Source organism: Dermochelys coriacea, chromosome 12, assembly GCF_009764565.3.
Source record: "Dermochelys coriacea isolate rDerCor1 chromosome 12, rDerCor1.pri.v4, whole genome shotgun sequence".
In the NCBI taxonomy this organism is placed as follows: domain Eukaryota; kingdom Metazoa; phylum Chordata; order Testudines; family Dermochelyidae; genus Dermochelys; species Dermochelys coriacea.
This window is the reverse complement of record NC_050079.1, coordinates 5,479,142-5,498,101: the sequence shown is the minus strand read 5'-3', so window position 1 is coordinate 5,498,101 and position 18,960 is coordinate 5,479,142. Positions and strand designations below refer to the sequence as shown.

The window sequence follows — 18,960 nt, the reverse complement described above, 5'->3', positions numbered from 1 at the left end:
GGCCTCTGGACTGCCAGGCCCTCCCAGCCCCATGAGCTGAGGGGGTCCCCTCCCTGAGCCTCCTTCCTCAGGGGTCTCCCCACAGGGCTGTCCCTGAGAGCCCCAGGCCTGGCCTGAGCCTAGACACACAAACTCAGGCGTTATTACCCGCCAGGTGGGGGAGCTGATCTTGGCAGGAGGGCTGAGGTCCCCTCCCCCTTATAAAGGGCCAGCCAGCCAGGGGAGTGCCCTGCATGGCATGGCAGGGTGTGACACTGACGGGTCATGCTGGGCTTGGTGAGGGGGAGCCCCAAAGGGAACAGCTTCTCCCTGCAGAGGAGCCCTGGCACCTGGCCTGGCAGGGCAATGGGCACCACCAGCTGTGGAGAGATAGGCATCAGCCATTGGCTGGGGCAGGGGGAGATTATAGCAATATTCGGGCTCCTGAAATGATTTCTTCAAGTGTTTGTGCAGCAACAACAAAGCATCAAATTTTTTTGTCCAAAAGGTGGCACCACTAATGGTAGGAAGGACTGGAGGGGGCAGTGCCCTGATCCACTATGGCAGGGGGAGGGTCCTGGGCTGGGGGTGCAGTGGCCTGATGCAGTATGGCATGGGGGGGAGGGTCTTGGGCTGAAGGGGGCAGCGACCTGATGCAGTATGGCATGGGGGCGAGGGGGGAAGTGTCCTGGGCTGGGGGGGGCACAGTGCTCAATCCACTGTGGCATGAGAGGGCAGCACTTTGATTTTAAATTTAATGTAAGAAAATGCAAAACGAAATGAAGCGTACTCTGGCTGTGGCCAGGTGCTGTCCTCGCCCCCCCCCCCATGCCTGGCCCCGCAGGCCCCCTGCTCCAGGGTGCATCCTTAGGCCTGGGCTGTGGTGCAGGCAGCTCTCCCAGTCTGACCCATTCCAGGGAGACTCCCCTTCGCTCCCATCATTCTGCCCTCCCAGCTGGCTGCTGGAGTGCACTGGCCCAGTGCTCCTCCCCCTCCCCTCGGAGGCCAGGGCAAGCCACCCCCAGACTGGGCTGGGAAGGCCAGCAGTCCCCTCCGGACCCCGGCTTGCTGCAAGGGTCTCCCCAACTCTGAGGAGAGCCGAGCTCCACTGCTCCTAGGCCCCAGGCACAACCCCTGCCCCTTTTCCTCTCTCCCAGCACACACCTCTGCCCCTAACCCTTAAAGGGCCCATGATGTCCCAGAACAGGAGTTGACTGGCCCCATCCTCACTACCCCTTAAAGACAACAGACACCCAATGACGCTATGCACACCCCTTTGCCCTTCTAAGGGGAAATCTCCTTCCTCAGCACCTGGATTTCCTGCTTGTTGGTCCTGCCTGAATTTGGGCTCTAAAGCCCTCAGAACAGGGAGTTTCTCTCCTCCTGTCCAGCTCACTTTTGGGAACCTGAAAATAACCTTAGGTGAACAGTGCAGGTGCTGGTACACATGGCCTGGCACAGTAGTTTCCTCAGAGGTTGGGCACTGACCAGACTCTCATGAAATGTGGCACTGGGATTTTTTTTTTTTATAGTTTCTTTTACAGGGAGCTCTGGCAAGCAGCAGTGATGTTTGCTTTCTGCTTAATCTAACTAGGGTCAGTTCTTGGGGCAGAGTCGTTCCCTGGGAACTGCGCCCAGCCTGCATGCTGTTTGTGACCACCTCTGCTCCAAGCCTGCTGTGTACACTGAAAATAGTCAAAGTGCACTAATACTATACCCAGACTCAGCATCACCCATATCTGCTCCAACAAGAAGCCAACCCGCAGAGCCCCTGGCATCTGTTACCACTTGGCAGAAGGCAGCAGTATAAAATAGGACATTAATCGTGGTTGTTTCTGCTCTCCTCTCTCTCTCTCGCTCTGGCAGCCCAGTGAAGGAAACGGAGACGCCGTTTTGAAATCAAGAGCTTATTTTACTGGACCGACTTGCTTTGCTTCCCAATTAGACCCGATCCATTCAGTGCACATTATGCAGAACTCGGCAGTGAGCTCTGGCTTCAGACTCTCGTCACAATTCATTTCTTGCCAGCAAGAAAACAAAGAGATAATAAATAGAAACCTTATCATTGCAGGGGTCTGGAGGGAACAGCTTAGATTGTTTATGTGTGTGCGTGTGCATGACATACCCCTCCCCCCCGCCCCCCTTCCTGCCCTGGTGAGTCCCCAGAGCACGGGACACTTTGCAGACAGAGAAGCTGTAGGCCTCAGTGTGGCCCTTCTGGCTCTAGGGTGGGTGCGTACCAGGGATGGGGAAATGCTCCTGCGGCCATGCATGGCTGGGGCTGGAAGCGCGGCGAGGTGCCCCGGCGGGCAGGGGAGGGGATATAGCAATCTCTATTTAAATTCCATTAAAATAGACTATTTTAAAAAATTATTTCTAATAGTTATAAAAAACACCCCAGGCAGAGCCAGGCGGGCTGAAGCAGTGGCTGGCTCCCTGGGCACTGAGAACTGCCCGACACGCCCCCATGACCAACGGGACGTCAGGCTCTAGGGGGCACACCCTGGCTGTCAGAGAAGGAAGAGGGTGCATCAAGGGCTGGGCAGGCCTCCCCAGCGAGGCGGGGCTTCTCCAGCCTTGTACGACCCCGTGTGCCCAGTGCACGGCCTGCTGGCATCACTGCTACACACTTGGCAGACTTCTTGGGGTGCCACCATTTGGATTCCATCAGCACCTTCTTTCCTTTGCTCACGGAGGCAACCAGCAGGGCTGACCCCGGCTGTGAGCCCTGGAGGCAGCAGTGCGTTGGGGAGGAGGCTGTGCGTGGCGTTAGCACAGCTCCCACCGCTCTGTGGCACTCTGTGCTGGCTTTGGCTTTCCTGCAGACCTTGCTGCCCCCGAGGAGCGGTGGTGATGGAGTCCCTGGCGCAGAGACCAGTGGAATATGGCTGTGCCCTGGGGCTGCTGCGGCCAGTGGAGCAGGTTAGAGCAGCCCTGTGGATCACCCTAATTTGTGCCCCAATCGCTATGGCCCTATCCAAGATATTGGACTGCCCTGCACTCCCCCAGAGCCTCACCAGCATCTGGAGATGGCGCTGGATCAGCTGGAGAGGCATTTCTCAGGGTGCTTTGCAGCCCCTCTGCATCCTTTCAGCCAGCAGATGCGAAGGGGTCCTGATGGAAGCTGAAGTCGGTCCCTGGACTGCTTCTGGTGCATGGCTGCAATGGAGGGGAGGCTGGGTTCCTCCCCTGAACAGGAGCAGCTCAGCTGGCTTGTCTGAGCGTGTTGCTGGTGCCAGTGAAGGAGCCTGGCTGTGCTAGCTCCCCCTGGATGTCCATGCAGCCGAGCAGCTAAGTCCCTATGCGGATCCCAGCCTGCGGCTGCCCTCTGCCAGCTGGTGATGTCGGACCTACCTTTGTGGGGTCTCGGGGGTCAGCATGACGGCAGGAATTTTGCAGGAGCCTTCCTCACTTGCCGCACAGAGCAGCATCCAGGGGAGAGCCCAATGCACCGCTGCAGGGGGGAGCTGACAGCACCGGCAGCTGTCCCGGGTGGGCGAGGGGGAGCTCTCCGTAAGATCGACCAGCCACGCAGCTCCCGCCCGGCCAGCGCACTCGGTCGCCGTCCGAGGGCCCACACGCGTGGCCATGTGAGGAACCAGGTGCTCAACGCGCTCCCAAGGCAGGGCCCCGGGCCGAGGGAAGGGCGAGCTGGCGGGACAGGGCAGGACTGGGTCTCGGAGCCAAGAGAACAGCTGCACTGTGGGAGTGAGAGACCGAGAACGAAAGCAGCATGTTGTTCCCTAGCCCTGCACCTGCCAGCAGCCCCTGGCCTGTGGCCGTGCGCCGCCACTTTCCTTCTCAGGCCCGGGCCCCAGAGTGTGGGCTGTGTCTAGATGACATGGCAGCAGTTGAACTGTCCCAGGGCCAGCAGGCTCTCCTTGGAGCTGGGCCTGATCTTGAAGGCCAGTGCCTTCTCGCACAGCGGGAACTGCAGGAGCCTGTCCTTCAGGTGGGCGCTCTTGTTTTTAGCAGGGTCTAACTTGATCACGTTGTCGGCCGCGGTTTCGCTGCCTGCAGTGCTGCCGCAGTGGGGGCTCTCAGCCAGGCACGCGGGCCTGTGGCAGGAGCCTGTGTCAGGGGGCCCACCAAGTTTCTTGGACTTGTCTTCTGGAACTGGCGTCCCACTTAAAGCGGCTTGGAGGCTCCCAGAGCTCCCAGCAGAGCCGGCGACGGGGCCCTCGCAACTTCCTGGATACAGGACCTTGCCCGCTTGCCCCAGGCTGCCATCATCTTCCATTTCGGTGGAGGTGGTGGTGTCCTCCTCTGACCCCAGGCTGCCTTCAGCCTGGCACCTCTCCAGACCCACTCCCCCACCCTCCCGGAGCTCTATGTCCCCCGCTGCCACTTTCATCCCCCTAGGGAGGGGGCTGGGGGCGCTCTCCCCAACGCTCATGCTGACCTTGTCCGTGGCCTCCCGCGCTGCACCATGGCTTGGCGCCTCTCGGTGCTGCCCCGGCTCGCTCTTGGGACTCGGCGCCCCTCTGAGAGGGGGCAGCTGCCAGCTGCTTCTCGGGCCCTGCTCCAAGAGGCCTGATTTGGTGGCCCCAAGGCTCTTCTCCCCCTTACTGTGGGCTCCAGCCCCACGGCAGAACAAGAGGGAGATCTTGGAGCTCTGGAAATCTCGCATTTGCTCTTGGTTTAAAGAGGAGCTTCTCCTTCCCATTGCGTTGGCCTTCCCCTCCTCCTCCTCCTCCTCTTCCTCTTCCTCCTCGCAGATCTGCTGCAGGGCTGGGGTGCTCTTAGCAATGGGGGCGCCTGCCAGGGCGGGGCTGAGCAGGGCTTGGACCAGCTGCCCATTTCCATGGAGGCCGGGGGCCGTATCGTCTTCCCCCAGGGCAGAAAAGGAAAGGGGCTTGCCATCTCTTTTCTCAGAATCCTCCACGGCAGCCCAGAGCTGGGGGCTGGAGAAAGCTGTCAGCCTATCTGACATCTCTGCGAAGGGCGAGAGGTCCCTGGTGTCGCCCATGGTGCTGAACGGGTCCGACAGGTTGGTACTGAAAGAGATGGGAGTGTGCCCAGGGTCAGGCCCAGGGTGGGAGCTGCCAGCTGGGAATAGCCCCTGTGGCAGGGTCACTAAGTGACCCTGGGCAACCCGCAGCATGGTCCAGAGCAGGGGCGGGACTGCAAGCGAGAGGTGGTGCTGCAGGCCGCTCAGTGTCAGATCGATACTACAGCTACCCAGCCAGGACTCCCAGGCCATGACACAATGCCCCAGGCCATAGACAGGAAAACCTGGGTGTCAGGTACCCCCACACCTGGCTCTGTGCCAGGCCAGATGTCAATCCCTTGCGGACAGGAATCTGGGAGAGTTTAGGCCCCAGGGAAGCGTCACTAGGGCCAGGATTTCATCCCACATCCCAGGACAGCTCCAGTGAAGGGATGTGGTGCCATGCACAGCACTCTGCTGCACAGAACGCCTGCGGGGAACTTGCCGGCGGGTGGCTGTGCTTGTGGCTCCCGGGGGGGGTGTCCCTTGCACTGAGCCATGGCCTGTCCCAGCCGGAGGATGCGGGCTCACCTGTCCTGCACCTGCTGGGCCAGGTTGTAGACTAAATTGAGCTTGTGGCTTTGCTTCTCTTGCTTCTCCCGGAGGATCCGCTCCGCCAGGAGGAAGTACGTGGCAGTGATGTGGTTGTAGTGATCGGCCTCCAGGGCCCTGGGGGGATGCAAGGCCCAGGTGAGAGCCGCACCCCGGAGGAACCCTGCAGGCCACAGCACAGCGCTACCAAAGAGAGGAGTATGAGAGCAGCATGCTGGGTGTGCCCCATGCTGGCTGCTCATGACATGGGGCACAGCCAGAGCACTGAGCTCCAAGCCCCAGGCATGGCCCCCCACCCCTTGGTCTGCAGAGAACCTTTGCCCCCCACCCCTTGATCTGCAGAGAATGGCCTGTCCTGCCCCCCAACCCCTGTGCCCACCCTGCTGCCCTGATCTGCAGGGAACACCCTACCCTCCCCACACGCTCCTGGTCTGCAGGGAACCCCCTGCCATGCCCTCTCTTCGGGCAGAGAACCCTGTATTGCCCCCTGCCCTACAGGAAATGCCCTCTCACATCCAAAAGAGCAGCTGCCCTGGGGGGGGGGGGTATTGCTGGTGCCAGAGGACCTGCTCCTCTCTTGCACAGGATCTCCATCGCTCCGTGCAAGGGCTGGGCTGGGGATAAGTCACTCAGCCAAGCCCTGTGCAGAGCTTCCTGCCCTCTGTCCATGAGGGACGGGGAGGAGATGCCAGGCCCAGGGCACCACACAGACAGGAGCCTGCCCAGAAATAGCCCAGCGGGAGATTGGTGCAGTGACCCTGCTGCACACCTCCCCCACCCCCGCCCAGCTGGCACTCACTCCTGGATGGCATCCCGGTCCGCTATGTTCCCACACGTCATGGCCTGGATGATGATGTCATGTTCCTCCTCGGACACCCGCTTGTGCGACGTCAGGGGCAGCAGGCAGCGGCTGGCTGGGGAGGGATCTACACCCTGCAGCCAGGGGTGCATCTCAATCTGCTCTAGGGAGGCCCGCTGCTTGGGGTCCCGCTGCAGCATCCTGCCGATCAGACTGCCAGAGAGCAGAGGGGGAAGGGTCACAAGCCAGCCCAGGAGCGAACAACCAGGAGACGCTGCCCCAGGCCTGCAGCAGCACCTGCAGTGGAGATGCACAGAGCCACAGGCTCTGAGGCCAGATGGGACCATCAAGTCTGAGCTGGAGAACCCACCCAGTGATCCCTGGGCCAGCCCCTAGTTCCAGGCCTTGTGTGGAAGCTGGGGGTCTTTCTCCAAGAGATGGAGAACGCATCACGCCTCTGGGACAATTGTTCCACTGGTTCCCCTTCCTGGTGAAAATCTGCACCCTCCTTCCCTGCTGAACCTGAGCCCTCAGCTCTCCCTGGCAGAGGGGTGCACTGAGCTGGGCTGTGCAGGGGTGTGAACAGCCTGCCCCATGCCCCCTGCATGCCCTTGTGGATGGTGGCACCCATCTGGTTGGCCCCTGGAGCGCCGGACAGGCCCAGAGGAGAGGGGGGAGGGGACTGGGGGTGCATACTCAGAACACTGCAAGGACATGTGGGGCGGGATGCTGTAGCGGCAGTCCATGATCATGGTCAGTGTCTCGCTGTCGTTGGCCTCCTGGAAGGGCGGCTGGCCGCACACCAGCATGTACAGGATGACACCCAGGCTCCAGACGTCTGCAGAGAGAAGGAGACACACATTGCTCAGCCCACTGCAGCATCAGGCCAGGAGTGTCCAGCTGGGATGGGGTGTGGGATCCAGCAGGGGGGATGGAGCGAGCCACTGGGGCCGAGACAGCCCTGGCACACACCTGTCCAGGTCTACTCCCCTGCAGCCACAGCCCCAGCTCCGCAGCACAAACAGGCGTGAACCAAGCAAGCCCTGGGAGGAAGGAAACTTCCTGGAGACCTGGTGAGGCCTCAGACCTGACCTGCACAGGTGAGTTGTGTGAGGAGCATGTGATGGAGCCAGTGAGGGGCTCCTTGCCCCAGCCCATAGCCTGGTTTGAGCCTGCCCGTTCTCAGCGCTGTCTGCCTCCAGCCAGTATGCACCCCACATAGCACCGGCTGCATTGAGAGTCTGCAGAGAGCCTGAGCCCATCACTCTGATGGGGGGAGCTGCCCCGAGTTCAACTCACAGGGGGATACTGCCTGGGTCTGCAGAGAGCCTGAGCCCATTGTTCCAAGAGGAGGGAGCTGCCCTGAGTGTAACCAACTCAGTGCCACCTGCCTTTTCATCCCCCCTCCCGCTCAGATCATGCATAAACACTGAATAACCCCAGTGCCAGTGTGACACCAGGGGGCACTTCCTGCTGCCTTTCACCAGGAGGAAACTATATCTTCCTGCCCTTTGTTTGCGGCTTCTTGACCAGGTCCTGTTCTATAGAGAGTTATAACCCAGCTTCATGGGAAACTCAGGGCTGGGATAAAGGGGGACAAAGGGCCTGACAGAACTGGGGAAGCGGGGGAACCCAGGTCAGGGATAGCAGGGGGCTGCAGGTGGGGATTGAGGAGACCAGCAGAGCAGTGAGAGGAAAGTCTGCATTTCATCTAACTGCACTGTGCTGCTCCAACCAGCGTGTTTCTGCCCCATGTCACTCCCCCCCCGGACATTAACTGTTACTGAATACTTCCCCAAGGGCTGCCTTGAGGCATGAGTGGGGAGGGCTGCAGGGGGGGAGTCAGAGTCCACCTCCAGCTCCAGCTGAAGTGATTACCGGTTATTTATAGCATGGGGCTGTCTCTCCCAGGGGGCGGGGCAGCTCAGCTGTCCAGGCACCGGGACTTGTGCGTCTGCTCACGCTCAGTGTGTGTGGAATGCTTTCCTGAGCAGGGAGGTTCGCAGCGTGGGTCAGCCGAGGGAATTGCCCTGGGAAAGCCTCCAGGGAGCTGTGGGGCAGGGCAGAGTGTGCGTGCCCCACAGCTGGGAAAAGGGATAAAGGAGCAGGGATTACGGGGGCCACAAGCCCATGTCAGCCACAAAGCCCACATCAGCACCTCTCAGGGCGGTAAGCTGCTCAGCCTCCCGGGGAAAGCGGACTGCATCCCGGAGCGGACAGGGGGGTGAGTGAGGGAAGGGCAGCAGCATCACACACAGACAGGGCCAGGCCCCCAGGGGAACACGGGCTGGATCCTGGCACCCACTACTGGAGCACTGCTCAGGGGCATCTGTGCCACCCAGGCACTGTTTGGTTCTGTGCCAGCCAGGGAGTGGGCTGTGAGAGGGTCGGTGGGGCTGGAGGCTCCGTGCCAGTTGGGGGTGCAGCACTGAACCCTAGAGCTGTGGGGGTGGCTAGAGAGGAGCACAAGGGGTCCACATCCAGCAGTTGGGGAGCTTGCAGGGCTGTTGGGAACTGAAGCTTCCATTGCCATTCAGGGTGCTTGGGAGTGGCGGGGGGTTATTCCTGGGCGATGCAGAGCTGTGTGGAGGGCAGGGCCTGGCTGTTCTGTGGGCAGTGGATTGGGGCTGGCTCTGTCTGTTTCCCCTCTGGACTCCAGCCTGACCCCAGATCTGAGCAGGTCACAGAGACAGGGAAACCACCCAAAGCTGGAACTGGCTGTGCAGTTCTGTGCCAGGGCTTGTCCCCCATCTGTCCCCCCTCCCCCTGGCAGCACTCCCCTTGCTGGCCCAGCAGCACAGACTCCTGCCCCCCTCCACAGACAGGCTGGGGCAGACGGATCCCTATACATCAGCAGAGCTGGGGGGGCAGGACCCAGCCAGGCCCACAGAGCTGTTGGGGGCCTTGCTGGGCTGGGACAGCTGCCCAGCCAGGCTCCTTGGAACAGGAAAGGCTCTTCCTGCCATAACCCTTCGGACTCAGCTCAGCACAGACTGTTCCCGAGCGCTCCCATGCCCTAGTGACCCCACCCCACAGCGGCCCCATAGACAGCACCAGCAGATGTGCCAGGCTCTGCCCATGCCCTGCACCCCTGTGCCCCACAGAGACTTGGGCCAGGACACCTGCCCCCATCTACAACCTGAGCCAGGAGTGCGCTGACAGGGGGTTCTCCAGCAGTGGCTCCAGGGGCCCTGGTCACCCTGTTTCCTTGGGGCGATCACATCATCCCAGAGCATGCCCAGGGCGGCAGTGAATTGGGGTCACTGGCACAGGGATGGTGCAGAGACAGGACTAGAGGGAAAAGCAGCCTGCCCCAGGGGAGGGGGCAGTCAAGGCCAGGTCTTTTTGCAACACTGGGGATGCCCCTGTGACTGCCAGGGCTTCAGCTCACGGAGGCCGGAAGGCTGGGCCAGGCTTTGTGTTACTTCCAGCAAACGGGGACCCAGGTGCACCATGACACAAGGCCCCACCTGGGGGGTGGTGACAGGGCTCCCTTCCCCCACTGGGGCAGCAGCAGGGTCCCTCTGGATGGACACCCTAGCAGCTGGGTGCATTGACATCGGGGGTGGGGCCTGTTGTGCAACTCCTGCTGTTGGGGTGGGGCTGGCGGGGCCCCAGAGCAGTGATACTGGGCATTACTAGCTGGAGCGGTGCCAGGGCAAGGATCTGGACTGCAGGGGAGGAACCCGGCCCCAGGAAGGGCAGGAACCAAGGCTCGGAGTCAGCCCTCGGCAGGCAGTGAGCTCTCGCCCCAGCCTGGCCACCTTGAGCCAGCCACTGCATCAGGGACGCAAGAGCCCCGAACATGCTCCCCTGGGGCACCAGGCTCCCTCAGGCAGGCACTGGGACCAGACCTGTGTCACAGCATGTGTGGGAGGGGACCATCTCCCTCTGCTCCTTCTGGGTGCCACATGCCCCCCTAGGCCACAAGCCAGGGGGTTTAACCCTCCCAGTGCCAGCAAGCCAGCCCCTCACTGGGCTCCACATGCTCGCTGCTTAGTTGTCTTTGGGTACAAACTGCCCCACCCCTCCTGCATGCCCCCACAAACCTGCCCTTTGCCCCGTTGTGCCCACCCTGGCCTCAGCCTCCTCCAACATGCTGCTCCCCAGCCTTGCTGCATCCCCCATCTCCCCCCCCAGCCTCACCATGCCCCTCCCCCCACTCCACCTCCCATCCTGCCCCCTCCCTGCATGGCCATGCTCTGCTCCCCCAACCCAGCTCCCCGCCTGGGGTGGGGCAAGTGTACTGTCAGCTCCAGCCCTGACCCTCTCCCTTGCAGCCCGGGCCCACCTTCCCGTCCAGTGGAGGGGCAGGGAGGCCTGGCACCTCAGCCTCAGCCCAACTCCACCGGACCCTCCCCACCCCAGCCCAGGCCAGGCCCTACGGGCATTCCAGCTAGTGGGGACTTGGAAGGCACCCGTCCGGTGTCACACTGCAACCGTCCTCTTTTGGGCTGTTTTGTCCCCAGCCAGTATGGGGCCAAAACTGGACGTGGTGGCGGACCGGGGAGAGGGGGTGCTAACACCATTTCCAAGAGTGCCCCGCTTCATCCCCACCAGCATGATCCACGTGCGAGGTCAGGCCAGTGGGGGCAGGCAGCACCCTCTTGGAAACGGCATCCCCCATGTATATGAGATCACACTGGGGGTGGCGTCACGGTGGGAGGTGGGGGCCACGCAGTTCCTGGAAGCGCCCGCAAGTCTGGTGTTCCAGGCACCCGCCACCTCTCCAGCCCATCCGCCTCTCCCCATTGAAGAGTGCAAGGGCTCGCTCCTGGTCTTCATGTGCTCCACGGCTGGGCCCAGCATCTCTAAAGGAGCATGAAGACTGGCGGGGGACAGTTCCCGCACCTCAGGCCCTGGGGACTCTCCACCGCCAGGAGGAAACAGAGCTTCCTCAGGGGCCAGCCCCAAGATGTGGAACGAGCTCCCCCAGGGCCATCCCAGACCTCCTGCTCCCACACAGCTGGGCACACAGCTCCAACTGGCCTGCTCCAATATCAGCCCCAACAGTTACAAACAAAGCCCGCCAAGCACGCACAGCTCTCCCCTGGCACACGGAGAGAGAACGAGCCACAAGGGACGATTGGGGTCAGCCATGTCACTTAATGCTGGCCTGGAGAGCGTTCAGACACCATGGGATAAGAGCCTCCGTAGAACTGAACAGAGCGAGCCTCAAAGCCACATGCCCCTCTACCCTCCCCCAGATTCCCCCATAGTTAACAGCACCTTGCCAGGCTGCACCCCACGGCACTTGGGTTCCCTGCATGGCTTTGTGCCAGGGCAGCACGGGCTAAACACACGGGAGCTCCCCCTCCACGCACATATATGCGGTCATCTCCATACTTTGCCAGCAACGATTTTGTTTTCTTCCAGACGGTTGATAAAGGTATAGAACTGTACCGGCCCAAGAACAGATCCCTGGGAGACCCATTCACAATTATGTTTTCAGATCTGTCAGTTAGCCAGTTTTTAGTTAATTTAACATGAGCTACACTGATTTTGAAGAGTGCTAATTGTTTAATCATGTGGAATGAAGTCAAATGCTTCACAGAAGTCCAATTCAGTTATACACACAGTTACCGTATCAACCAAACTTGTGATATCAGCTTCCCCACGATTTAGCCTGGGATCAGTGTCAGGCTAACTGAACTGTAGTTTCCCGGGTCACCATATTTACCCTTTTTAAACATCAGCACAATAGCTTTTCTCCAGTCCTCTGGAACTTCCCCAGCATTCCAAGTTTTGGTGAAAGTGAACATCAATGCATCCGATGAAGTGAGCTGTAGCTCACGAAAGCTTATGCTCAAATAAATATCAGATATCTTCTCAGCTAATGCTTTTTATATTTTTAAATGCAAGTTATCTGGTCTTGCAGGTTTAAAAGGTTTTACTTTAGCAGCTGCTGTGAAACATTCTCCCTAGTTATACTATAACAAAAAATAACTTCATTACCCCTGTGAGCCTGAATACATGACCCAGCTTCTTCCCAAATACAGAACACAAATATTTTCTAAACACTCCTGCTTTTTCTGCATCATTATTGACAACTGTACCATCCCCGACTACTATCCTACCAAGACCACTACCAGGAATTCTGATGTTCCTGATATATTAAACATTTCCTTTTTATTGTCCTTAACCTATTGGCCGTCGATTTTTCATTGATACTTTTAGTTTCCCATATCAATTGTCTGCATTTCTTAACTGCTAATTTATAGTAATTGCATCAACTTTCCCCATATATATATATTATTATTGCGGCTTTCACCTTCAGATTTAAAAAACCCCCAAAAAACAACAGATTAAAAGGGAAGAAGCCTTCTTTCATGATTTTGGGATTGTGGTTTTTGTAGGCATCTAGTAAAATATTTAACAGCTCCCAATTATTGTTCATGTTTGTTCCAATTTTTCCTCTCACTCAGTTTTGCTCAGGATTATTTTCAGGTTGTGGAAACTGGCCATTTCAAGCACTAAGTACATACATCCCTGGAGAGGACTATTTTTTGCTTGAACAGAATAGATTAAATTAGATCGTGATCATTTGCACCTCGGCAACTGCTAATTTTTAATTAAGTGATCAATTCTTTACCTGTCAGAATGAAGTCAGATACAGAACCACCCCATGTTCATTGCAATACCTTTTGAGCCTCTAAAAATCATAGCTGATCATTTTCAAACTCCCAGGATTCCCAATCATCATTCACATTTACATACTTAAATATCTCCTCCTACTCTGTTTTGCTCATGATTGTTTTCAGTTTGGGGAAGTTGGCCCTTTTAAAGAACCAAGTATATATATTCATATTCCTGGACAGGACTATATTCAGTCTGCACCTAGCCAATAACATTAAAGTCATGATTGCTTACACCTAGGCAACCATCAAATTTAATTCTATACTCAATTCATCTGTATGAGGAATGACCCCAAGTTGGTTACAAGAATTGAGTTAGAAAGTCACGTATAATTTTTAGAACCTTTCAAGGATATCTTACTAGTTGCAGCATGAAAGCTCCAGGATGTCTCCTCCTACCCTCCCCAACAATGAAATCCCCCCTCCGATAACACTGTCTTTTTTTCTACACATGGGGGGGGATTTTTAAGGAGTTGCTCATCCTGCTCTCTTGTCTGACTGGTCTCTATAACAGACGTCACCCAGTATCCTGCCTTGAACACATCATTAATACATTGACCCAGTTAATACTTCATCGGATGCATCCGATGAAGTGAGCTGTAGCTCACGAAAGCTTATGCTCAAATAAATGTGTTAGTCTCCAAGGTGCCACAAGTCCTCCTTTTCTTTTTGCGGATACAGACTAACACGGCTGCTACTCTGAAGCAGGGCGTATCCAGTGGCTTTAACATCCCTGTCATGTGACCCCTCCCACAGGGCTGAGTGACACCAATCATAGCCAATCTCAAATTCCTCCCTGCCCATGCTACATTAGTCTCTGCGAAGCTCAAACCCCCCCCTCCCCATGGGATAGCTGCCCCCGCCTCACGGACCTTGGGAGGGGATGTCCATAAACTTGCGCAAGATGCTCAGGTCCCAGGCTGACTGGAGCCTTACACACACATTGGTAATGAGAATGCGGGACATGCACCATGCATCCCCAGCCTCCCATCACCAACCCTCACAGACGTGCCCGCTCAGTGCTCTGGGCTGTGCCAGCCTCACCCAAACAACCTGGCAGGAGCCAGAAGCAGGCAGCCCTGGCCACTTACCTACGGCTGGGGCGTCATACTCGTCCCCCAGCAGGATCTCGGGGGCCGAGTAGGCCAGCGAGCCGCAGCTCGTGGTGAGCATCTTGCCGGGCTGGAAGCGGTTGCTGAAGCCAAAGTCGGTGAGCTTGACCACGCCCTGCTCCCGGAAGAAGACCACATTCTCGGGCTTGAGGTCACGGTGCACCACATGCAGCTTGTGGCAGTAGGAGATAGCGTGGACGATCTGGGCGAAGTAGTGCTTGGCGCGCCCCTCGGCCAGCCCACCTTCGTGCCGCATGATGTGGTCGAACATGTCGCCGCCATCCCCCAGCTCCAGGATGAGGTAGAGCTTGGAGTGGGTGTCGATGACCTCGTACAGCCGCACCACGTTGGGGTGCTGCACCAGCTTCATGCAGCGTACCTCCTGCAACAGCTGCCCTGCAGCGCTCACATCCAGCTTGCTCTTGTCGATCACCTTCACCGCCACCTTCTCCCCCGTGAAGACATGCCGCGCCAGCTTGACCACAGCAAAGTGGCCCTTGCCCAGCGTGCGCTCCAGGTCATACAGGCCGGCGATCTTCCCTTCGTAGCAGCCCTTGGCCCCCTCCATGGCTGCACTGGAGTGTCACAGGGGGCCGGGCATCGGGGAGGCTGGGCACAATAGAGAAACCATTGAGCACAGGAGGCCCCAGGCACACTCCCTGCCCAAACACCACTGAACACAGGGGGCACCCCACTCCCCAAACACTCCACTGAGCACACAGGGCACCAGGCACCCCACTCCCCAAACAGCCCACTGAGCACATGGGGAACCTGGACCTTTCCAGCCCCACACCCATCCATGTGCACAGCCCTTCACCCCCAGAGTGCCCTGAGCAATGGGACCCCACCCCCTTGGCCTACACTTGCACAGACGGAGCCCAGCTCTCCTTCACAGAGACCCTGGCTCTCTCACACACCATGTGTTGCTGACTCTCACAGTGCAAGGAGCTGCCCGGGGTCATAAGAGGTGCCCCGTAGGGAATGAACAGAACATTCCCAGCATCTGGCAGTCAGAGGTTTAGGGACTCCCAGATCATGGGATTGTGCCCCAGACCATCTTGGCTATCAGCCATTGCTGGACTTGTCCTCCATGACCATATCTAATTCTTTTTTGAACCCATTTATACTTCTGGCCTTCACAACATCCCCGGCAAGGAGTCCCACAGGTTGTCTGTGCGATGTGTGCTCATACCCATGGCCTGTGCAGGACAGCATGTGGCCAGGTGCCCCCATGCTGCTGGCATTGGGCTGCTGCCCAGCTCGGACCAGGCCTGAGCTCTTGCTCTGGGTTCCCATGGGGTCACCCCCTGCCCCCAGCTCTGCCCCCAATCCAAGCTCTTTGGAAGCCCCCTAATTCCACCCCAACTATTCTTAATCCTGGGGCCCGCCCGCTCACCTACCCGTCAATGCTCCTTAGTCCTAACCTGTAGCCCCCCCTTATTCCAGCCGTGCCCTCCCCAGGTACGCTCACAACTCTGCTGACACCCCTCAGCCCTGCCAGGCCAAACCTCTCGGTGTGCAGGGCAGACAGGTGTTTTCAGACTGAGGGCTAAAGGCAGCGAGCACCCTGGTGCCAGACTGGTCACGCCAGGTTGCCAACAGCAGGGGCTGGTAGCGTCACGTTAAGTGGGGGCGTTCACAGGGCCAGGGCCTGCACTTGGGAGCCAGGGGCTAGCGGGTGGGGGAAGTGGCCAGTTGCACAGTACCCTGAGCCATCCACACCACAGCTGCTGTCAATGACCATCGCCTGGACACAGCCTGGGTCACTTGGGGTTCTGGGGTCACTGGGAGAGGAAGGGGCACGAGCCTAGCACAGGGTCACCGCACAGCTGCCTCCTGCAGACAGAGGGAAGGGGGCTGTGGAAATCCCTCGCCACAATGGGGCTCTGACCCACCCCCAGCATCACAGTTGCGTGTCAGGGAACTGGGGTTCCCCAGGATGGGTGGGCTGTCGCCTGGGGGCAGTACCCTAGGAACAACGTGTGGGGTAGGGCCTGCTGCCCCCCAAAGACACTAATGCAGATCCGCCACCGCTCCCTGGGCTGGCAGCGTGCCCCTGTTTGTGTGGCGGCTCCCCGGGCACATTGTTTTGGTACTCGCTGCTGGGAGGGGGACTTCCTGGCAGCCGCCAGCAGATTTCCGTGGCCAGCACTGGCTGCGGTGCCGCCTCCCCCATCCCAGGAATAAGGGGGAGGGCAAGGGCACAGCACCCTCCGGGACGGGCTGGGCCCCGGGCCCCTCCAGCCATGGCTCAGCCGCCCAGCACATCACATCGCACAAGCTTAGCCCGGCTGGGTCAGGACTTGGGCAAGAGCCTTGCTAGGAAAACCCGGGTCCTGGGGGGGGGGGGGGGCTGCGATTCCGTGGGGGTGCGGCTCTCTCTGAGCAAGCGCCCAGCCAGCCCCCCAGCGCGCCCGGACACTGCTTCGCACCCCGAGCACAGCCACCAGGAGGGGCCTGGGGCGCTGCCCGGCCTGGCGTCCCCAGGGACCCCGCTCCACTCCTGCGCTCCCTGCGCCGGGGCCGGGCAGGGGCAGCCCGGGGGTGGCGTGGCCCAGCCGGGCACGGCCCCGGGGAGAGGCGCTCTCAGCAGCCGCAGCGCAGCGCAGCGCCCCGGGCGAGCCCGGCCTGGCCGGGTCTGTCTGCACGGGCCGAGCAGGCCCCGGCCCCACCGCGGAGCCCCCAGCGCCGGGGCCGGGCAGCCCCGCGGGGCGCAGCAGCCTCTGCCGGGCGCGGGGCCCGGGCCGCCCCCGCAGCCCCCGACTTACCCGGCTCCCGCTCGGGCTGCGCCCCGCGCCGACGTCAGGAGCCCGGCGGGCGGCGGCGCTTAAAGGGGCCCGGCCCGGGCCGGAGCCGGGCGCTCTGCGGGCTCCTGCGGGCGCCGCTCGGCGGAGTCCCGGGCGGGGCAGGGCGGAGCCGAGCCGAGCCGAGCCGAGCCCAGCCCAGCCCAGCCCGCTGCGGAGCTGCGCAGGGAGCCGGGAGCCGGTGGGTTGTCCCGCGGCACCTGGAGCGGCACCGATCCGGCAGGCCCGGGCGGGCAGCGGCTTCCCCGCCCTGCCCTGCGCCCCGGGGGACCGATCGCGCCCCAGGGGCAGGCAGCTGCTGAGTCACATTCACGAGTGAGACGAAAAGGAGGACGTGTGGCACCTTCGAGACTCACAAATTTATTTGAGTCTAAGCTTTCGTGGGCTACAGCTCCCTTCATCGGATGCAGCTCACGAAAGCTTAGGCTCAAATAAATTTGTGAGTCTCGAAGGTGCCACAAGTCCTCCTGTTCTTTTTGCGAATACAGACTAACGCGGCTGCTACTCTGAAACCATTCACGGGTGAGAGTTTCCCCGAGCAGCCGCCCTGCCCTGTGGGCTTCCAAGCTCCTGGGTACCAGCAGGAGTCTGGAAGCCTGGAGTCTGGCTAGCTGCCCCAGAGTCTCAGACACTGGGAGCCCATCCCAGGACTTTCCGGCTCCCAGCTCCATGACAGGAAGCCCCCAGATGCCCCAAGATTTCTAGACTCCCTGCTGCAGAGCCAGGAGCTGAACCCCAGCTAGAGTTGGGGATCCCTGGGCTTCCAGTTTCCCTGCTGCAGAGCTGGGTGCCTGGAAGTCCTGAGAGTCCAGGCTCCAGCTAGGTCTCCCAGGGCTTCTAGGCTCACAGCTTCACAGCTGGGAACCTGGCAGCCCCCAGGGCCTTCAGGCTCTCAACTCCACAGCCAGGAGCTGGGAAAGAGTGGGGCTGCCCTGGAGCCAAGGCCCCTAGAACCTTGTGGTCCCTGGGGCAGATGACATGGCAGGGCTGCTCTGCAGCCAGCCAGATTCCATTGGGATCCTTCCTGTGATTTGGAAAAAGTTCATTGAACCCAACTTGCTTTCATGAGAAATGTTGGGTTGGACAAGCCAACGTTTTCCAACAAGCATCTGTTCAATCAGAAAACCTCCAAGCAGCTTGAACGATGGATCCAGACAAGGGCAAGCACCACAAACTAGACTGAAATCGCTGAAATGCCACAAGCACCTCTGTGCACAGCAGAATTGCATGGAAAGTTGGGGCTTTTCCAGGTAGCGGATGATGGACTGACACACAACGCGATAGACTGTTCCAGCCACAGGCCTCTCCCAAGGAGACAAATAGCACAGTCCATCTGGAGATGGTTTTCAAGGGTGTGGATACCTTCCCGGAGAACATCACTTGGAAATCAACCCTGGGGTGAAACTGCTACAACAACCACCCAGCAGAGTAGTGATTCCTTTGAAGAAGAAAATTAAAACATATTGACAAGCTTGTGGAGATGGGAGTTTTAAAAAAAGTTACAAGACCAATAGACAGGAACAGCAATATGGTAGCTATTAAGAAACAGGTCTCTTCTGTGTACATATTGACCCCTTCCCCCCCCCCCCCGCAAAGCTCTTCAGTGTTCCATTACCCCTTACCAATAGATGAAGAAGAGATCCTGCCCAGACTCACAAAGTTAAGATGTGTTCCATTTTAGGTGCTAAAGGTGGTTTCAGGCAGGTAAAACTTGCTTAAGAAAGCTCGGGTGACTTTCTAGGCTTGTTCTGGCAGACAGAGATGACTGCAAATGCCATCTCTTGTCCCAGAAGTGTGCCCGAGATGTCGCCACGCAGCTCTGATGGGGCTAGAGGGGTTGGTGTAGATTAGCATTTGGTTGTGCAGACTCTCCTGATCAGGATCATAACCTGATACAGAGTGCACTTGGTGAATCCCACACCAGATAAGAGACGCATGAGACTGCCTGTCAGCTGCGCCGTGTATGACTCCTGACAGGAGAGGGAAGGGTTGAGCAGTTCCGGATGTGCCCTGTGCACACAACGTGCAAGACACACACAGCTCTGGGGGATTTGCTAATGATCTGTCTGAGTTCCCGACACACCTCCTT

At 59.1% G+C, this 18,960-nt stretch overlaps 1 protein-coding gene across 2 annotated transcripts; it reads right to left on the bottom strand.

Annotated features, from left to right (window-relative positions):
* Positions 1-1,870: 1,870 nt before the first annotated feature.
* LOC119841335 (SNF-related serine/threonine-protein kinase-like) lies at positions 1,871-16,966 on the bottom strand. Of its 2 annotated transcripts, XM_043494907.1 has the most exons (7): positions 16,836-16,897; positions 16,279-16,305; positions 14,047-14,680; positions 7,017-7,158; positions 6,321-6,533; positions 5,501-5,638; positions 1,871-4,976 (listed from the first exon to the last, which is right to left on the bottom strand). In XM_043494907.1, the coding sequence occupies exons 3-7, from the start codon at positions 14,633-14,635 to the stop codon at positions 3,812-3,814; spliced, it is 2,247 nt and encodes a 748-aa protein (XP_043350842.1). In that variant the 5' UTR covers positions 14,636-14,680; positions 16,279-16,305; positions 16,836-16,897; the 3' UTR covers positions 1,871-3,811. The 2 variants fall into 2 exon arrangements, with proteins under 2 accessions (XP_043350842.1, XP_038224623.1); XM_038368695.1 differs by lacking the exon at positions 16,279-16,305 and having other exon boundaries at positions 14,047-14,676; positions 16,836-16,966.
* Positions 16,967-18,960: the final 1,994 nt, after the last annotated feature.